Genomic DNA, 20917 nt, shown 5'->3' with positions numbered 1-20917 from the left:
GGGTGACGCATATCCAGCAATACATCATCTTACCGTTTGGTGTGCTTTGACTGTGGAGGACAGATGAAAGAAAGAGAAAGAAAGACAGATTATCTCTGGCTTCTGCCCCCTTTGTTTCTAGTCCTGATGAAGGGTCTCGGTCCAAAATATCAAAAGATTAGTTTTACTTGTCACGAGTAAATCAAAACATCAAAACTTACAGTGAAATGCGTTATTTGTGTAAATGCTGTACACAGATGTGCTGGGTTAGCCCGCAAGTGTTGCCACGCTTCCGACGCCAACATAGCATGCCCGCGACTCACAAACCCATCCTAAACCTGTATGTCTTTGGAGGTGAGAGGAAACTGGAACACCTGGAGGAAACAACCCACGTGGGCACAGGCTCCTCACTGACAGGGATGGGAGTTGTGACCCGGTCGCTGGTGCTGTAAGGCGTTACGCTAACCACTATGATACTACACCACCCATGTTGTACTTGTCAGGGTTGAGCAGTGCGCCCCCTTTGACGCCAAGATGTGGGGCTCCGGCATTGTTGGGTGCTGGCAGCATCAGTCCAGATCCTTTGGTCTCCCTCATTAGGCCAAGATGAGACTGCTCTCAGCTTGGAGGAGCAACACTTCATATTGAGTCTAGGAAGCCTCTATCCTGATGGCATGAACATCAAATTTATTAATATATTTATTTGTTTTTTGTTTAAGGGGTATATATTTACCTGAGCTTCATTTTCCCAGACGCTCTTGTGGGATTTGAACCTGTGCCTTTAGATTAAAGGTTTAGAATCAGGCTGCTTGTCCAGAAATATGGGTGTGGCACTGATGTGCAAAGCATTATTTTATGTGATATTTTAAACTCTGCTTTCTTTCCAGGAAGAATCTGGCAATCAGGAACCTTTGGATGATGTGAGTGATGCTAGAGTAGAAAATGGGAGCCAAGAGCACAATTTGGACCAGAGATCTACTCCATTATCAGGTTTGGGATTGCTGGCATTGTGAATGTTGCTGCTTGGATTCGTGACACTGACCATAAGCCTAAAAAGTCGCAGTAGTATACACGTTCTTTAAATAATTTATTGTGGGTATTAAAAATTCACGTTAAAGCAAATAATCAAAGTTTTTAGCAGTGGAATTAGTAGTTCTAATTAGTAACATCTCCTTCCTTTGCAAATACAACACTAATTTAGAAAAAATTCGTAGCATACTATTTTCTGATGGTGGGCTCCGGGAATGGAATGGCCTAAATGGACAGCCTGTTATGATCAGCCATTAGGATTCTTGTCTCCAGAATCAATTTTCCCAGTGGATACACATAAAGGAACCCCACCATCCAGGCCATGCTGTCTTCTTGCACTGCCAACTGAAAGGATGGTCAGGAGCCTTTGGTTCCACACCACCAGGAACAGTTATTACCCTTTGACCATCAGGTTCCTGAAGCAGCATGGATAATTTCACTCACCTGAACACTGAACTTACTCCATAACATATGGACTCACTTTCAAGGACATTACAACTTACGTTCTTTGTATTATCTGTCTACCGTCTTCTTTTGCTCATTGGTTGTTTGTCAGTCTGTTTGTGTGTTTTTTATTAAATATATTTTATTTCTTTGTTCTACTAATGCCTGAAAGAAAATGAATCTCAGCGTAGTATATAGTGACATCATGTAATTTGATAATAAATTTACTTTGAATTTAAACATTCTACACTAAAGGGGTGTGGTGGCATTGTAGTTATGTACAGCAACTTGATTAGTAATTCAGACAACTGAACTATCAAGACATGAGTTTAGCACTGCAGTTGTGGAATTAAGATCCTGATAATTAAATAATTCTGCAATAAGATGCCAGTAGTAATGACTGTGGAAATACCAATTTCCCTTTCGAAAGTTAAATCAGTACTTAATAAATGTGCTTCAGGGAAAGAAGTTAGCATTCCTTTTCCATTCTGTCTTGTATGTGACTTTGGACCCACAGTAAAAATGCCCAAGGAACCATTCTGTGCAAGGGCAATGAACTACCAGCAAGGACGCCATATATGCGTTAAAAGAAACTCCTTTTGTATCTGCTTTTAGTTAGCTGATTAATTATTTTCCACCATATTGAATTATTGAGTTACTTTTTTGAGTATTACTGCAAAGTTTTGTCAAACATCAAGTGGTATCTGTACAGTAACAGGGCAAGTTTGTCTCATGAGCAAGGACCCCCAAAGGCTTTCACAGCCCAAGTAAATGCTAGGAGCAGGCAGCAAGTGTTGCCGTGCTCCTGGCACCATCACAGCATTCCTACAACTTATTAACTCTAACTCATACGTCTTTGGAATGGGAGAGGAAACCAGAGTATCTGGAGTTTCTCACACAGTTTCTCAGGGAAAATGTCTAAACTCCTTACAGAGAGCGGCAGGAATCGAACTTGAGTCACTGGCACTTTAATAGTGTTACATTAACCACTACACTACTGTACCACTCAAATTTATTAAAACATTTTTTAGCCAAGTTTATTAAAAACAGTGTAACTGATCACTATCACCCTGCTACCTTTGGAGGTTGCAGTGTACAACTTGGCTGTTGTGTCTCCCATATAAACACTGTGACTATACTTCAAGCATGTTCAATTGGCTATAAAACATTTTGACATCTTTTGGAGGAGAAAAGGTAGAAACCTGTAACACAGAAGCAGAGTAAAGTGGGAAGGGGTGTAGATCACGTGACCCTTTTGAGCCAACTGCAGTACTCAGTGCAATCTTGTCTAATTCTCAATTCTCACTATCATACAACTGCTCTCTCGTACAGACACCGCAAAGATGTAACTACCTCACCTCACTTAGCAACCTGAGCCAGCATTTTGATTTTAAAGTGTTTTGAATAATCTTTTTGAAATAATATGTAACTGAACTCTGTGACATGTATCCAACAGAAGAAAGGCATGCAGCAGAAACGATACAATACCACGGCGTACCGGATAATGCTGCGGGATATCTGTTGGAAAGGGATGAGATGGCTCCAAGCCCAGCTATCAGTCAAGCTGAAGTTACTCAGCAAGACGCACTGGATGGATCTGAAGGTAACAAGATAACTGAAAACAACTTCAAGCTGTCTCAGTGTTGACTGTGATCGCCAGAGATGTGTGTGCCAGTAGGTTTTTGTAAGGATGAATCTGATGTGATTCTGATAGCAAGGTGCATTTGAAAGGAATGTGCTTCAAGAGATCTGGTGCCATGGAGTGAGTACAGGTCCTTATATGTACACTCCAGTTAATATGATCGAGAACTAACTCTTCCAGCTCTGAAACCTGTACGGGACTGCTCTCATTTGAGTTGCATGTTAACTAAACAATTTCTGTCAATTCACTTCTAGCAGCAGCCTCTCTTGCAGTCCATACCTTAAATTGTGGCTGCACCTGACTCCACCTTTGATTCCAGTTTCACGTTCCTATCCACTTGCTTACAAACACTAGATAGCCAAGGTTCCTTCCTGCAAGAAATCTGTAAGCATTTTTGTTTTCAGAATTCATTGGAAATTGTGGTTGAGTACTGCAGTTCATTAATTCATTCTGGAGTTAGAGAATTCTAAGCTCAGACATGAAATAGAGTTAAAGAGTGTCAACAAAAATCTTAAATTCCATTTAAAATTGCATATTTATTCACAAATAAGTGAGTCACTGTGTATGTGTCAAGCCATAAGAAATCACTTTATTAGGATTATGTAAAGCATACAATGCAAAAAGGGAAACAAATGGTTAATGAAGTAGCAGGACAGAAAGCAAACTAATACTTGTCATCCACAATGAACTGATCTGCAGATTGCTGAAGGGAACAACTGATCTGAAACCTTCCATGCAGCTCTCTCCCCACTCCCCTCTCTCTCTCTCTCCCTCCCCTCTCTCTCCCCTCCCCTCCCCTCCTCCCCTCTCTCTCCCCTCCCCTCCCCTCTCTCCCCTCCCCTCCCCTCCCCCTCTCCCCTCTCCCCTCTCTTCCCTCTCCCCTCTCCCCCCTCTCCCCTCTCCCCTCTCCCCTCTCCCCCCTCTCCCCCTCTCCCCTCTCTCCCCTCTCTCTCCCCCTCACCCCTACCCTTCCCCATCTCCCTCTCGCCCACTGATCCCTCTCCATTCTCCCCCCCACCTCCCCCACTCCTGCACCTCCTCTCTCACTCCCACTCTCCCTCACTCACTCCCCCTCCCCACCTTCTTCTCACCTCTCTCTCTCCTCTCACCCTCTTGACATATTTGCCCTGATCTTCCTCAACTCTTCTTCTTCCCCCTCCTCCCATACAGAATTTATGAACAATTCCAATCGAGCAAGGAATCGATAAAGGATAGGCCAATGCAATGTTAATAATAGACAAACTTGGTCTGTTTGCATTCATGAGCGCCAAGAAAACACCAATAATAAGATCAAAAAGCATATGATGAGCAGAGTTAGACCATTTGTAGTATAAGCTTCTCAGAGTAAGCAATTTAATATATATATATTTTTTCTGTTGTAACAGAGAGCTGGAGTTCCTCAGTGACAACATTGACTTGTCCAGTTTTGACTGTGGACATGACTGGAAGTGTGGATAACGAGGGGCATTCTGCTACTGATAGTGACCAGCTGGGAATTATTCGTCAGTCTTCAGTAATCAGAGAGCTACACTGTACTAAGCCCCAAGCTCAGCCTGCTTCTCAGAGTATTGAGCTGAACAGTGCACCTGCTTCAGGGGGTTGTCAAAAGCTCAAATCAAAGGAAAGTGCCCTTAACAACATAGGGTCTGATTATCTCAGTGATGGGGAAAAGAGAATTTGCGAGGACGACTTGCAAAACATTGAAGGCACACTTTCAGCTGAGGGAGACATGTCGCAGGATAAATTTGAACATTTGAACCCTACTGAAGCTGGTACAGAAAGCTTTGCTTCTACAAAAGATGTGCAGCTTCATTCTGAAACTTCAGAAGTCAACAGTCATGACTGTAACAGAAGCTTGGATGCCCGTAGTCCTGTAGATGTTACAGGTACGGCACCGGAGAAGGGAATTACTGGCTCCCATGTTGAAAATCGTGCTGGTGTTCAGAGCAGAAGTGAAACAGAAACACAACACGAAAGAACCATTGTGAAAGAGTTTGTGGGAGAGGCGACGATTTCAAGTGATTCCGATTCTGAATATCTGGACCAGATGGAATGTTTGCCCTCTAGTGATGTCCATAGAAACCTAATGAAACCTATCCCCAGTCAAAAGCATTTGGAAAAGCAGGATATTCACCAGGAGGAGGAAATTGGATCACTGAATCACCATGACAACTTTGACACTGAATCTGAAGGATTTGATTTCAGCTGTGATCCATCTCAAAAAGCATGGGGTTCCTGTGAAGAATATTCTTCCTGTGAAGTAGGTGCTAATAGTAAAATTGATATGAGCGCTAAAGGCTTCCTGGAGGATGATGTGCCCAGGATTAGCCACAGAGCAAGCTGTCAGCCACTGAGAAGGAAAGGAATACGCTGCAGAAAGAGAGCCTGCTACCCTTCTAATACGGATTCAGACTGCGGAAGTTTTAGAGGGAAAAGGGGGGCAATCAATGGTTCTCTGCAGCTGAGACATGCAGAAAGGAATTATTTAGCTCACAGTTTTGACAAAGATGATGAATGTTACGAGATGACTGACTCTGATGTGCATACACCTGTACTCATTAAAAATCCAAACCTTTTGGGCAGACACCAAGTCTTCCAAAATCTCAGCATCACGTTTCAGACAAAACCCACCAGGTCGTGCATGTGTGAAAGAATCACAAGGACGTTTTACAGTTCCGAAAGGAAAAACTTCCATGCCAGCCCACCTCGGCTTTTAACAGAGTCTGGCACAAGTGGCTGGAGTAGTCCAATTCAAGACATTATAGATCTGGAATTTATCCACTTCTCTCAGAAGGTTAAACAGTTACTAACCAGGTCTCACACTGCACCGTGTACAAGCATCTTCTCCATGAGGCATGGCCGTAGAACAGCTCTGGGGAGGAACAATGTCCAAAGAGGGTCCAGTGAGAAGAAAACCCCATTTACTGTGACAATACCTCATCAAGTAACTGGCCAACGTAGCACGAGATGCTCATGTAATAAAACTCAAATGCCAGAACTGGCTGATAGAGACCATTGTCTGAGGAATTGGAGGTATAAACTACAACAGCGTCACAAACCTGAAAGCTACAGAATGTATAGGAAAAGACCAGGAAGTGAATCTCATGGCGTCAGTTGCTATAGTAATAAGCAAATGAACAAAATGCCAAAGAAGCAGTGTCCAACTGCAGAGAAAGAATTTTTCTTTGTGGATGAGCAGGCCTGTGTAATGCGCAAGAAATGTAAAGAACTTCGAGGAGAGACGAGGAAACAATGTGATTCCTTTCTAACCAGTGTCAGCAATAGCTTTCACCAGAGCCTGAACGAAGTAGTAAAGGAATCGTGGAAAGCCAGCTGCAAATTTTATGTTTGCGAGACAAATTCTGATCCGTTCTTTAAGGAAGTTAAGGTAATTATACTTCTAATTTTATTTTATATAGTGTAGATAAACCAGTCTCAAATCTACACCAACTGCCTGGTAACTTGGTCCACGGTTCAATGCTTGGTTTAGATAGTACTTGGGTAATACAGTAGCGTAACGTTATGTACAATGTACTATGTATGTTAATAAAAATGGCTTCTTTGGTTTGCTAGAGTAGGAATGCTTTTATGTCTGATAAGTGTTTTCTCTCGCAGTTGTTTAGCTTTGGACTTGCTGATATGGAGATTGTATTCATTTTTTAACCAATGGGGAATGTTATTTTGTCTTGTGAGGCTGGGAGCTTGGGGGTTTCACGGTCTTTTCAGGGGAGGCGGGAAGGAGACGCCGAGGAAGGTGGACGTGCGCTGCACTGCTCGGTTGACCACCGGGGGTGGTCCCAGGTGCGAGGACGTGGAGGTCGGAGGAAAGTGACGAGGGGTCGATTGGTTCGATGGTTGAGCTCCAACGATGTGCACTAAACTGACTGAACTTTGATAAGTTGGCGCTTTTTAACTTTATTTCTTTTCCTTCATATATACTGTATTGCATAGTACTCTTTTAGTTTTAGTAAAATCTTTAAAGTGTATTCCATAACGGTATTTGGTGTGAGTTTGATATTTTGTGTGTACGCGCGGCATAAACTTGATTCTCACAGCACCTGTGTGTACGGGAGGTGGGGTTGGTATGTGGCTGGATCTCCTTTTCCCCTAGACATATACCAGCCTGTTGGGTAAGTGTTACAGTTATTACAGTACCAGCTTCAATTCCACTCCCGTCGAAAAGGAGTTTGTACAATCTCCCCATGACTGTGCAGGTTTCCTCCAGGTGCTCCAGTTTCCACTTGAATTCCAAAGACTGGGTTAGTAGCTTAATTGCTCACATGGGTATAATTGGTTGCTTGTTGGGCTGGAAGGGCCAGTTACCATAGCGAATCTCTCACATGGGTGTAATGGGGTCGTGTGAGCTCATTGGGCCAGAAGGACCTGTTATCATGACGAATCTCTCACATGGGTGTAATGGGGTCGTGTGAGCTCATTGGGCCAGAAGGACCTGTTATCATGATGAATCTCTCACATGGGTGTAATGGGGCCGTGTGAGCTCATTGGGCCAGAAGGACCTGTTATCATGACGAATCTCTCACATGGGTTTAATGGGGCCGTGTGAGCTCATTGGGCCAGAAGGACCTGTTATCATGACGAATCTCTCACATGGGTTTAATGGGGCCGTGTGAGCTCATTGGGCCAGAAGGACCTGTTATCATGACGAATCTCTCACATGGGTTTAATGGGGTGTGTGAGCTCATTGGGCCAGAAGGACCTGTTATCATGACGAATCTCTCACATGGGTTTAATGGGGCCGTGTGAGCTCATTGGGCCAGAAGGACCTGTTATCATGACGAATCTCTCACATGGGTTTAATGGGGTCGTGTGAGCTCATTGGGCCAGAAGGACCTGTTATCATGACGAATCTCTCACATGGGTTTAATGGGGTGTGTGAGCTCATTGGGCCAGAAGGACCTGTTATCATGACGAATCTCTCACATGGGTTTAATGGGGCCGTGTGAGCTCATTGGGCCAGAAGGACCTGTTATCATGACGAATCTCTCACATGGGTTTAATGGGGCCGTGTGAGCTCATTGGGCCAGAAGGACCTGTTATCATGACGAATCTCTCACATGGGTGTAATGGGGTCGTGTGAGCTCATTGGGCCAGAAGGACCTGTTATCATGACGAATCTCTCACATGGGTGTAATGGGGTCGTGTGAGCTCATTGGGCCAGAAGGACCTAGACGAATCTCTCACATGGGTGTAATGGGGTGTGTGAGCTCATTGGGCTAGTTACTGTGGTGAATCTCTCACATGGGTGTAATGGGGCCGTGTGAGCTCATTGGGCCAGAAGGACCTGTTACCGTGGTGGATCTCTAAATTATAGTAAGAAATTACCCACATTTACAATGAAAGCTGGACGTGTAAACTTGATACTAATTTGGAGTACTGTGTGCAATTTTGAACACCCACGTACAGGAAAGATGTAAATAGGATTGAAAGAGTACAGAGAAAATTTACTAAGAGGTTGCCAGAACTCCTTTTGCCACAAGAGATGCTGCTGTGTCATCACCAGTAGGAGTGTAATTACACTGACTGGCTTGGATTTTAAATGCAGGCATAACTGCACTAACTATAAAAACCTGAATTGTATGCAGTTATCCCTGTTCCTGTAACCTTGTTTCAAGCATTGGTGCTTTGGATTGCACTCACAGCACTAGAGGAGACGAGCTTCAATATAATAAGAAATCTTAACCTTAGGTGCACTTCCAGATCGTATCTTATTGCCTGTCACTTTAATTCTCCACTTCGTTCCCACGCTGACCTACCTCTTTGTAGCATCCTGCACAATTGTGTCAGATTTAACTCCATCCTGAGGAGCAACAGTTCATCTTCCATTTGGGCACGATACAGCTTTCCCAATCCAGTCTTTGTGTCCTCAGCTTTTAGGCAACCTGCTTTCTCTCTGTATATATCAGAGCTGGTCATCTCCTGCTGTATTCATTAATACAGCTGGACCTGATGAGCATGTCTCTTGGCCCTGCTGTCAGAAGCATCTGACACAGGAGTAAAGGGTAATCACCATCTTGCTCACTTACAGTCATAGAGCACTACAGCACAGAAATAGGCCATTTGGCCTATCTAGTATATGCCAGCCTGTTCTTCTGCCTAGTCTTATCTACTTGTGCCTGGGCATAGCACTCCATACCGCTCTCATCCACATATCTATCCAAACTTCTCTTAAATATCACAATTGATTAGAGAAGTACGGCACAGAAACAGGTCCTTTGGCCCATCTAGTCTGGGCCAAGTTATTTGAACTGCCTATTTCTATCAACCTGCACCAGGACCATAGCTCTTCATACCCCTACTATCCATGTACCTATCCAGACTTCTCTTAAACGTTGAAATTGAGTTCATATGCACCATTTGTGCCGGCAGCTTATTCCACACTCTCATGGCCCTCTGAGTGAAGAAATTTCCCCTCATGTTCCTCTTAAACTTTTTACCTTTCACCCTTGCCCTCAGTTTTCTGGTTTTATTACCACTGCTATCTGTAAGGAGTTTGTACATTCTTGCCGTGGCTACGTGGGTTTCCTCCCAACACAGATGTTCCGAAGGGTTGGTAAGTTGAGGACATGCTATGTTTGCACTGGAAGCATGGTGACACTTGCAGGTTGCCCCAGCACTGTGTTGGGTGTCAATGCAAATGGTGCATTTGCCTGTATGTTTCATTGTTTTGATGTATATGTGATTTAAAAAAAAAAAACTTTTTCTTGTACTAGGGAACCATTCTGTAGCCTTATAACAGCAGGAAAGAAGCTCTCCTCGAGCCTGGTGGTTCATGCTTTCAGGCTATTGTACTTCCTGACCGATGGGAGAGGGGAGATGAGAGAAGTACTCCCCTCCGTCTGAAAGCTGGACACATTTACTCTCTGTCCACCATTCACGTTGCTATTTTCATCTGAAAATTCATTCGGGTGAATAGACTCTAGGCAGGTCTGGGTGGATTGGAAGACAGTAGATGTCACATCACTTTTTAAAAAAGGACTTAGTCAAAAGACGGGCAACTAGAGGCCAGTTAGCTTAACATCTGTAGTTGGGAAAATGGTTGAAGCTGTCATTAAGGAAAAAATAGCAAACCATTTAGAAAGGAGTGGTTTCCATTAGACAGACCCAGCATGGAATCAGAAAGGGCAGGTCCTGTTTCACAAACTTACTGGAGTTCTTTGAGGTTATAATGAGTGCAGTGGATAGAGGGGAATAGGTAGATGTCATGTACTTGGATTTCCAGAAGGCGTTCGATAAAGTGCCGCACACAAGACTTATAAATAAGATATGGATACATGGAGTCAGAGGAAGTGTATTGGCATGGATAGTGGATTGGTTAACCAATAGAAGGCAGAGAGTTGGTATAAATGGGTGTTTCTCTGGTTGGCAGTCAGTGGTGAGTGGGGTGCCGCAGGGGTTGGTGCTGGGCCCGCAGCTGTTTACCATTTACATTGATGATTTGGAAGAGGGGACTGTGTAGCAAAATTTGCTGATGACACTAACTGAGTGGAAAAGCAAATTGTACAGAGGATGTGGAGAGTCTGCAGAGGGATATAGATAGGTTAAGTGTGTGGGCCAAGATCTAGCAGATGGAATACAACGTTGGTAAATGTGAGATCATCCACTTTGGAAGGAATGATAGAAGAGCAGATGATTATTTAAATGGTGAAAGATTGCAGCATGTTGTTGTGCAGAGGGACTTAGGAGTGCTTGTTCATGAAGGGCTTGCAGGTACAACAGGTTATTAAGAGGGCAAACGGAATGTTGGCCATTGCTAAAGGGATTGAATTCAAGAGCAGGGAGGTCATGCTGCAACTATACAGGGTACTGGTGAGGCCGCACCTGGAGTACTGTGTGCATTTCTGGTCTCCATACTTGAGGAAGGATATACTGGCTTTGGAGGCAGTGCGGAGGAGGTTCACCAGGTTGATTCCAGGGATGAAGGGGTTAACCTATGAGGAGAGATTGAGTCGCCTGGGACTATACTCTCTGGAGTTCAGAAGAATGAGAGAAGATCTTATAGAAACATAAAAAATTTGAAAGGGATAGATAAGATAGAAGTCGGAAAGTTGTTCCATAGGTGAGACTAGAACTAGGGGACATTGCCTCAAGATTCAGGGGAGGAGATTTAGGACGGAGGTGAGGAGAAACTCTTTTTCCCAGAGAGTGGTGAATCTGTGGAACTCTCTGCCCAGGGAAGCAGTTGAGGCTTCCTCATTAAATATATTTAAGATACAGTTAGATAGGTATTTACATAGTAAGGGAATTAAGGGTTATGGGGAAAAGGCAGGTAGAAGGTGCTGAGTTTACCGACAGATCAGCCATGATCTTATTGAATGGCGGGACAGGTTCGATGGGCTGGATGGCCTACTGCTGCTCCTATTTCTTAAGTTCTTATGGGTGCACCTATTTGCCTCAGGAATGGAATCTTGAGGGGAAGCTGGGGTGAGGAAGGCCATTCAAAAGGCCTTGCAAGACCATTGTGCTGGTAGCTGCACCTGGTGCCAGTGAAAGACATGTCTGCCCAGCTTGGATGCTGGCCCCTGTCTTCAACCAGACAGCAAAGGAGGTTAAATACCAGTCTCTAGTCTGTGACCACAGGGAACACGGTCATCCAGGAAAGCCATAAGACCGTAAAGCACGATTCGGTAATTCAGTCCATTGACTCTGCTTTACCATTCCATCATGGCTGATTTACTATCCCACACAACCTATTCTCTCCGTACTGTGCAGTGAGTATAGAGAGTTGGGGAAGAGACTGAAGAGCAGCACCTCCAAGGTAGTAACCCCTGGATTACTCCCAGTACCATGGCAGGAATAGGACAATAGATGAACGTGTGGCTGAGGAAATGGTGCAGAAGGCAGGGTTTCAGGTTTCTGGATCATTCAGATTCCTTCTGGGGGAGGTATAACCCGTATGAAAAGGACAGGTTACACCTGAACCCGAGGGTGACCAATATCCTTGCAGGCAGGTTTGCTGGAGCTGTGGCGGTGGGTTTAAACTAAGTTGTCGGGGGGATAGGAAATGGAGTATTAGAGCTGAGGATTGAGCAGATGGTGCAGTGTGTAGTGAGACTTTCTGAAAGAACAGTCAGGTTGAAGTGTAGCCTGGGAGTAAAATCAAAAAGGCGAATGAATACGAGACTGAAGGTGTTATATTTGCATGCGCACTGTATACAGAATAAAATAGATGATTACAGTTAAAGATTGGCAGGTATGACGTTGCGGCATCATTGAGTTATAGCTGAAAGAAGATCATTGTTGGGAGCTCAACACACCTTGTATTGAAAGGACAGTAATGCAGGCAAGGGGAATGGGGAGGGGGCTCTGTTGGTTTAAAAAAAATGAAATCAAATCCTTAGAAAGAGGTGACATAGAATCGGAAGATGCAGAATCCTTGTAGGGTAGAGTTAAACTGCAAGGTTAGAAAGACCCTGATGGGAATTATATACAGGCCTCCAAATTATAGCCAGGATGTGGGCTACAAATTTCAACAGGAAATAGAAAAGGCATGTAATAAGGGCAATCTTACAATAGTCATGGGGGATTTCAATATGCATGTAGATGGAGAAAATCACGTTGGTGCTGGATTTCAAGGCAGGGAATTTGTAGAATGCCTACGAGATGGCTTTTTAGATCAGCTTGTGGTTGAGTCCACTAGGGGAAAGGCAATTCTGGATTGATTGTTATGTAATGATCATATTTGATTAGGGAGCTTAAGGTAAAGGAATCCTTAGGAGCCAGTGATTATAATATGATAGAATTCACTCTGCTGTTAGAGAGGGAGAAGCTATAGTCTACTGTATCAGTATTTAAGTTTAAAGTTCCAAGTACACTTATTATCAAAGCATGTATACTATATACAGCCTTGAGATTTGTCTCCTTAAAGACAGCCACAATACAAAGAACCAATAAAACCCATTAAAAAAGACCATCAAATGCCCAATGGGCAGAAAATAAAACAAACAAATCCTGCAAACAATATATGTAGCAAATAGTATTCTGAACTGAAGTTCACGGAAGTGGGTCCACAGTTGTTTCAGGAGCCCGTTAGTTGTAGGCCATAGCCGCAGTTCAGCACAGAAACAAGGAAACCTCCTGGAGCTGGGAGCTGAACCACTGCATCTCTCGCCTCTGGCCCCGACACCCTGACCTTTTCAATCTTGCTTGGTGCTTAAATTGTCCAAGCCTCGGGTCACTCGTGTTGTTTTGTAACTTCAAAACATTAAACTAATTAAAAGGAAGATGCAGGGAGTCGGAAATGTGGGTGTAGAGCTCGTCTTATCGTTAAGCGAGGCACGCACGAATCATGTGGTAGCGTGATAACATGTGCAATTAACAATTTTACATTTAATCCACACTTGATTATTTAAACAAACAAAAATACTTAATTAACCTGTGTAGATAGAGTTCTTTGCCCTCGGGCCCGGGCCTTGCCTCCTCGATTCAGCCTGTACCAGACCTTGTTTCCTGACAAGGGAGATGACTCTGCTTGGCAAGTGAGACTTGTGACTGTGAAGCAGTTTCAGGTTCTGGGGTCTCCTTCGTGATGTTTGTAGGAGTTGACTCTGAGACTGCAGGAGATATCTCTGGTAATGGTAGCCAACTTCCTGCTCTTATCGATTAGCTCTGCTCTCCTCAACTGATCAATGTGTCAACCCCAGATGATGTCCAACTCAATCTCCACCGAGTAAGAGAATGGTCCAGTTCTGTTGTTAATCTTTCTGAGTACTCACTTTTGATCCCCTCCGTAGTCCCTCACCAGAACTGTTTGTCCTTCGTACTCAATCCGAGATTGGGTTTGAGGAGATCCAAGTGTGAATGCAAGGGATGACCCAGGAACAGCATAGCTGGTGAGTTGTTCGTCATGGAGTGCATTGCATTTCAATATGCGAGGAGTCTGGCAAGCTTCTGATTCAGTGTCAGTGTAGTGTGTTCCACTGACATTGCTCACAGTGCATTCTTCAAACCCTGGACAAATCTTTCTGCCAAGCCATCTGTAGCTGGGTGGTACAGTGCAGATGTAATACATCTTATTCCATTCATTTTCAGGAATGACTGACTGAAACTGATTAACTGTTCTGGAACACCAGTCCTAGCAAAAAGGCTTCTCAACAGTGTACAATTGTTGAGTGGAGGCAATTGAGAACACTTCTGGCTACTTTGTAGCTGCATCCACTACTACCAAGAAATTTGTGCCCATGAATGGTCCAGCAAAATCTACATGAATCGTCTGCCAAGAAAATGCAGGCCATCCCCAGGAATGGAGAGGCGCTGCTCTTGATATCTTCTAGACATGATGGCATCCCGAACAGTGCATGGCAAGTTGTGCAATTTGTTGATCTATCCCAGGTGACCAGACAAAGCTCGAGCCAACATTTTCATTTTACCCATGCCTAGATAACTGGCATATAATTCCTCCAACACTTTGGCCCTCAGTTTGGCTAGTACAACAACTCTCAACCCCCACACAAGGTAATCACTTCAAGGGCAAGTTCATCCTGGTGCTGGTGAAAATGGGGGAAGTGGGATTCCTGTTGCATGTTCCAGTCATTTTGGGTGGCCATGTAGACCTGAGACAGAGTGAGGTCTTATAGTTTTTCCTTTGGATCATCTCTGATGTAATAGGGCAACTTTCAATTTGCATTAGGGAGAATACGTCAAGAGGAGTGTCGTCTTTAGTCAGATTTTCTGGTACTTCCCTTTTCAAGGGTAGACTGGGCAATCCATCAGCATTTCCATGATTAGTTGCCCTCTTGCAATCAATCTTATAATTGTGTCCTCCACGAAACAGAGACCTTCTCTGCATGTGCTGTTGCTGTTAGTGGAACACCCTTCTTTGTTGATCAGCAACAGGTGTAAACTCTCCCATTCTGGTGAAAACATTTTACACCCCAAACCAGAGATCAAGGTCTCTGTCAGTTTTTCTCTGCAGTGAGTAAGGGAATGTGATGCAAAGGCTATGGGCGTTCACTTCCATCACTCACAACGTGATACAGTATAATTGCACCTACGTCATAAGTGCTGCATTATAGGCAAGTTCCACTGGACAATGTGGATCATAAATCTGGTGTCAGTACTGTGTCTGAAGTCACCATTTACTTCAGTTTAGTATTTTTGAAATGCCATTCAAAAATGGCTGAAACAGCCGAACCAGTCTCCAGTTCCATTTGAATTAATTTGTCGTTCACTTCTGGCGTAGGCATATTGCTTGTCTCCTGTTAGTTTTCAAATTGTAAAATTTCAAAGCTACATAATCCTGTATCATTCTCATCATTATCAGACTTTTCATCAACAGCAAGCAGATTAGTGCTCTTTTAGAAACTACAAATTGACATTTTAGCATTTGCTCTTCCCTGTGCGGATCATTTATTTTTGTCTGCCTGACATGTTCTTTGTATGTGTCCTACTTTGTTGCAATTTCTGCAAGTTTCACCTTTAAATCTATATTTTTTTGATGTATGTGAACCCCTGCCACAACGGTAACACAATTTGTTGGGTCAGACCGGTTTCTGTTTAGACAATGCAATTTTGTTCACGTTCATTTTCATTCATGATGCAATTCAGATGTGTCTCTGTCTGTGGTTTCTATTGAAATAGTGATTTTCACTGCTCATTTGAATGTAAGCTGTGCTTCAATTGTTTTTCAAGAGTTGTTTTTGAATGCTTTCCTGTAAGATTCCACAAACTAAACGATCTCTCATTAAGGCCATTAGCTACCTGACAATGCTCAGACATTCTCTTCAATTCAGTCATGTACACTGAAATGGACACCCCTTCTATTTGATTCCGCTGATGAAACCTAAAGCATTCTGCAATCAACAATGATTTTGGTTTTAAGTGTTGCTGCATCACTTTGACAGCTATAGCAAAGCTCATTTCTGATTGGTTTGGTTGGAGCAATCAAACTTTGAAGCGATCTCTATGCCTTTAAATCTAATGAACTCAACAAAATTGGTATTTGTTTTTTGGCCGCTATTTCATTTGCTTCAAAATACTGTTTCAGTAGTTCTGTATACACGAGCCAATTACCGTAGATTCCGGACTACAGAGCGCACCTGATTAAAAGCCGCAGGCTCTAATTTTAGAAATAAAATCAATTTTTTAATTGTAAAGGCCGCACCGGATTTTAGGCCGCACCGCTACTTTTAAATATACATACGTATCGGTAACACAAATTACGTTGCATATACTTTTTTACTGAACAGCACGAACAACATTCCAATATCTCCTAGCGACTGGTAAAAATATATATACTGCAGCCTACCAGGAAAAGTTATTGATCGACTTTAACTTAAAAGCAGCGTTTTCGCTCGGGTCTAATCGGGTCTGATGCGCTTGCGCAATGCGATCGGGTCTAATCGGGTCTGACGCGCTTGCGCATTGCGATCGGGTCTAATCGGGTCTGACGCGCTTGCACAATGCGATCGGGTCTAATCGGGTCTGACGTGCTTGCGCATTGCGATCGGGTCTAATCGGGTCTGACGCGCTTGCGCAATGCGATCGGGTCTAATCGGGTCTGACGCGCTTGCGCAATGCGATCGGGTCTAATCGGGTCTGACGCGCTTGCGCATTGCGATCGGGTCTAATCGGGTCTGACGCGCTTGCGCAATGCGATCGGGTCTAATCGGGTCTGACGCGCTCGGGTCTTGCTTTTCTTCGAGTATTTTCCATGTTGATGAGGGTGAGTACAAATGACTGATTTACAATAATTTAATTGTGAAAGTGCGCTTGATTTATCGTACAATTTCATTGGACCTCTGTGAACTACTCATCAATTTTATTGGTCTACTGTTACGAGGCAAAATGTTTACGAGGCAGCATGAAAAAAAACCATGTATTAGCCGCTCTGGATTATAGGCCGCAGAGTTCAAAGCTGTTCAAAATGTGGGAAAAAAGTAGCGGCTTATAATCCGGAATCTACGGTACTCATTGTGTAATCAAACTCGCCAATCTACTCATTCATTATGAGCCCTGAATCCTTCTGTTTTCTGACTTTAAAAAAAAACTTTATCATGTCTTCCCTTCTGAAGACTGTCTCTCCATGTGTCTGGCTGCACTAAGCTGCTTACTTTTAGTTCAACCGTCTCATTCTGCTTTAACAGCTCGGTAGCCATCTTGGGTCCTTTTTATAATGCCTCATCGCTGAGGTTATGTTTTGTAACTTCAGAACATTACATTAATTTAAAGGAAGACATGGGGATTCTGAAATGTGGGTGTATACTTCCCCTTTACTTTAAGAGAGGCATGCACATATTACATGGTAACATGATGACATATGCAATTAATATATTTTTACATATAACCTGTAATTATTTAAATGAACAAGAATTTTTAACATGTGCGTGCGTGTGCGCACACGCACCCCCCCCCCCCCCCCCCCCGATTTTTCCAATTCGGCCGGGCACTTAAACTTATCAAACCTTGGGTCTTTTCTTGCTCTCGGGCCCGGGCTCCATCTTGACTGTGCCTTGCCTGCACACCCCTCACCTTGGTTCTGCCCCATTGATTCGCCACCAAGTCCCTTTCGGCAATGGCCTAACACTGACTCATTCCTTGCTTTTGTGTCTGGGCCTAGTCACCTCAATTCAGCCTCTACACACTATACCAAAACGTCCTTCTCCTTCAAGATTTCAGTTCACACCGCAGTACTGCCTGGTTGTACAGACATTTCAAAAGCTCAACTCTGAAAGGTAAGTTGCAGGCTATTGATTGCAGTGATCATTGACCAGAAAAAGTGTGATTAGTAATTACTAGTTTTCTTTGATTTGTTGCTGCTGGCAAAGCCAGAAGTTATTTCAGATATATAAAGAGTAAAAGAGAGATGAGAATGGATATTGGACCACTGGAAAATTATGCTGGAGAGGTAGCAATGGAGGACTCCACTATTAAAAATACATGGCAAACAACATCTGGAAAGGCAATCGGCAATTATATTGTCCTTGCCTTTTATATGTGTTATCATAGGATCATATTCTTTCAAAATCAGATTTTGTTGTTGAATTGGAGTCTGATTAACCATTTTCTTTAACCATGTCTATACAATCATCCACCCTAGGGATGGGACAAGCATCTGTTTTTGTTACAGCATTCACCTTTCTATAGTCATTGCAAAACCTAATACTACCAGGTGAGGCGACACTTCACCTGTGAGTCGGCTGGTGTGGTATACTGTGTCCGGTGCTCCCAGTGTGGCCTTTTATATATTGGCGAGACCCGACGCAGACTGGGAGACCGTTTTGTGGAACACCTACGCTCGGTCCGCCAGAAAAAGCAGGATCTCCCAGTGGCCACACATTTTAATTCCATGTCCCATTCCCATTCTGATATGTCTATCCATGGCCTTCTCTATTGTCAAAATGAATCCAAACTCAGGTTGGAGGAACAACACCTTATATACCAGCTGGGTAGCCTCCAACCTGATGGCATGAACATTGACTTCTCTAACTTCCGTTAATGCCCCTCCTCCCCTTCTTACCCCATCCCTGACATATTTAGTTTTTTGCCTGTTCTCCATCTCCCTCTGGTGCTCCCCCCCCTCTTTCTCCTGAGGCCTCCCGTCCCATGATCCTTTCCCTTCTCCAGCTCTGTGTCACTTTCGCCAATCACCTTTCCAGCTCTTAGCTTCATCCCACCCCTTCTGGTCTACTCCTATCATTTCTCATTTCCCCTCCCCCCTCTACTTTCAAATCTCTTACTATCTTTCGGTTAGTCCTGACAAAGGGTCTCGGCCCGAAACGTCGACATCGCTTCTCCTTATAAATGCTGCCTAGCCTGCTGTGTTCTACCAGCATTTTGTGTGTGTTGTTGTTTGAATTGCCAGCATCTGCAGATTTTCTCGTGTTTGCCCTAATACTACCATCTGATTTAGGTACCATAACACAAGGTGAGCTCCAATCTGAAGTTGAAGGCCTAATAATACCATTTTCTAACATATACTCATCTTCTTGTTCAGCCAGTTTACATTTTTCTATGTTCATGCGATATGGGTGTTGTTTTATGGGCTTAGCATGACCAACATCTACATCATGTGATGTGACTGTGGTTCTCCTTGGAACATCGGGAAATCTTTAAACTTCAAAATTAATTCCTTCAGTTGTTGTTGTTGTGGTTGCAAATGAGCCAACTTGTTATCAATGTTTTCTAGAATAGTGGAGTTCGTTAGTCTAACTGGGACAATGTTTGAGTTAGAATAAACCTCGGATGAGTCAATTCATTCCCAGGGTTGCCAGACTCATTTGTTTTGACAACAACACTCACAGGTGGTGCCTGCTCTTCAAAATATGGTTTCAACATATTTACATGTACCACCTGTGTTGACTTTCGTCGATCAGGTGTTTTGACTACAAAACTTACATCATTAACTTGAGACACTATTTCATACGGTCCATGGAATTTCGCTTGAAGTGACTTTGTCAATATTGGAAATAACACCAGCACCATATCTCCCACCTGGCGTTTCCTCACATGAGCCTGTTTGTGATACCAACACTTCATTTTGTCCTGAGAAACGTTTAAGTTTTTTCTTGCTAGGCTACAGGCTTTGTGTAATCTCTCCTTGAATTTCAAAACATAATCTAACAATTGATATGCATGTCCTCATTAATCCACTGTTCTTTTAAAAGGGTCAGAGGTCCTCGAACCCTATGACCAAATACAAGTTCAAATGGACTAAAGCCCAGTGATTCTTGTACTGATTCTCTTACTGCAAATAAAAGCAAATGAACTCCTTCATCCCAATCCTTCTCATTTTCAACACAGAATGTCTTAATGGTTGTTTAAAGGGTAGAATGGAATCTTTCTAGAGCCCCTTGTGATTCTGGATGGTACGCAGATGACGTTAATTTGCTTGGTTCCCAGTTCATAAACTACCTGCTGAAATACTCCAGATGTAAAATTACTTCCTTGATCAAACTGGATTTCTTTAGGCAAGCCAAATAAAATAAAAAACTTCAATACAGCCTTTGACACAGTTTTAGCTTTGATGTTTCTGAGAGGTATTGCTTCAGGAAATCTGGATGCTATGTACATGATAGTTAGCAAATACTGATGGCCAGCTTTAGTCTTTGGCAATGGGCCAACACAATCCACAATAACTTTGGGAAAGGGTTCACCAAATGCAGGAATAGGCTACAGTAGGGCCACTGGTGTGACTTGATTAGGTTTACCCACAACTTCATAAGTGTGACAGGTTCGACAAAACTCACAACATCTTTCCTCAGATTAAGCCAGAAAAATTATTTCAAAATCTTGTTCACAGTTTTATTTACACCTAGATGGCCACCTAGGGGCATATGATGGACCAAAGTTAAAATCTCCGTCCTATAGACTTCAGGAACTACAACCTGGTGAACAACTTGCAGGTATCTCAGGTGGTCTCCACTTCCTCATTAACACTCCATCTTTGATATAATACCCAACTGGCACTTTCTCAATTTCATCACCTGAGAGAGCTTTCCCTTTTAAAGCTTCAATCTCAGGGTGTTGGTTCTGTTCTACTATAATATATATATCTCCCCCTCCCTCCCTCCCTCCCTCCCTCCCTCCCTCTCTCTCTCTCTCTCTCTCTCTCTCTCTCTCTCTCTCTCTTCCCCCCTCCCTCTCCCCCTCTCTCTCTCTCTCTCTCCCCCCCTCCCTCTCCCTCTCCCTCTCCCAACCCTTAGTGCCTAGGTGGCATATGGGGCTTCAACCTTTGTCAATAGTCCCAGATTTAATTTCTGGTTTACCCTGATTTGCCATGCTACTCTTTTGGAAGCTTTTACTCAGGGTAAACTTAACCTTGTAGGTTAAAGCAAACTCTGCTAAGAGTCTGCTAACTCTGCTAAG

At 43.4% G+C, this 20917-nt stretch overlaps 1 protein-coding gene across 2 annotated transcripts in view; it reads left to right on the top strand.

The window, feature by feature from the left end:
- LOC140738741 (uncharacterized) overlaps window positions 1-20917 on the top strand; it is a 113388-nt gene that overhangs the window by 64540 nt on the left and 27931 nt on the right. For both annotated transcript variants that reach the window (XM_073066482.1, XM_073066483.1), the window contains exons 17-19: window positions 867-969; window positions 2909-3055; window positions 4480-6482. In XM_073066482.1, the coding sequence (XP_072922583.1) occupies window positions 867-969; window positions 2909-3055; window positions 4480-6482 (2253 nt within the window). The remainder of the gene's footprint in view (window positions 1-866; window positions 970-2908; window positions 3056-4479; window positions 6483-20917) is intronic.

This window comes from Hemitrygon akajei, chromosome 14, assembly GCF_048418815.1.
Source record: "Hemitrygon akajei chromosome 14, sHemAka1.3, whole genome shotgun sequence".
Lineage (NCBI taxonomy): Eukaryota > Metazoa > Chordata > Chondrichthyes > Myliobatiformes > Dasyatidae > Hemitrygon > Hemitrygon akajei.
The sequence above is the reverse complement of the archived record's forward strand: the minus strand, read 5'-3'. Positions and strand labels throughout refer to the sequence as shown.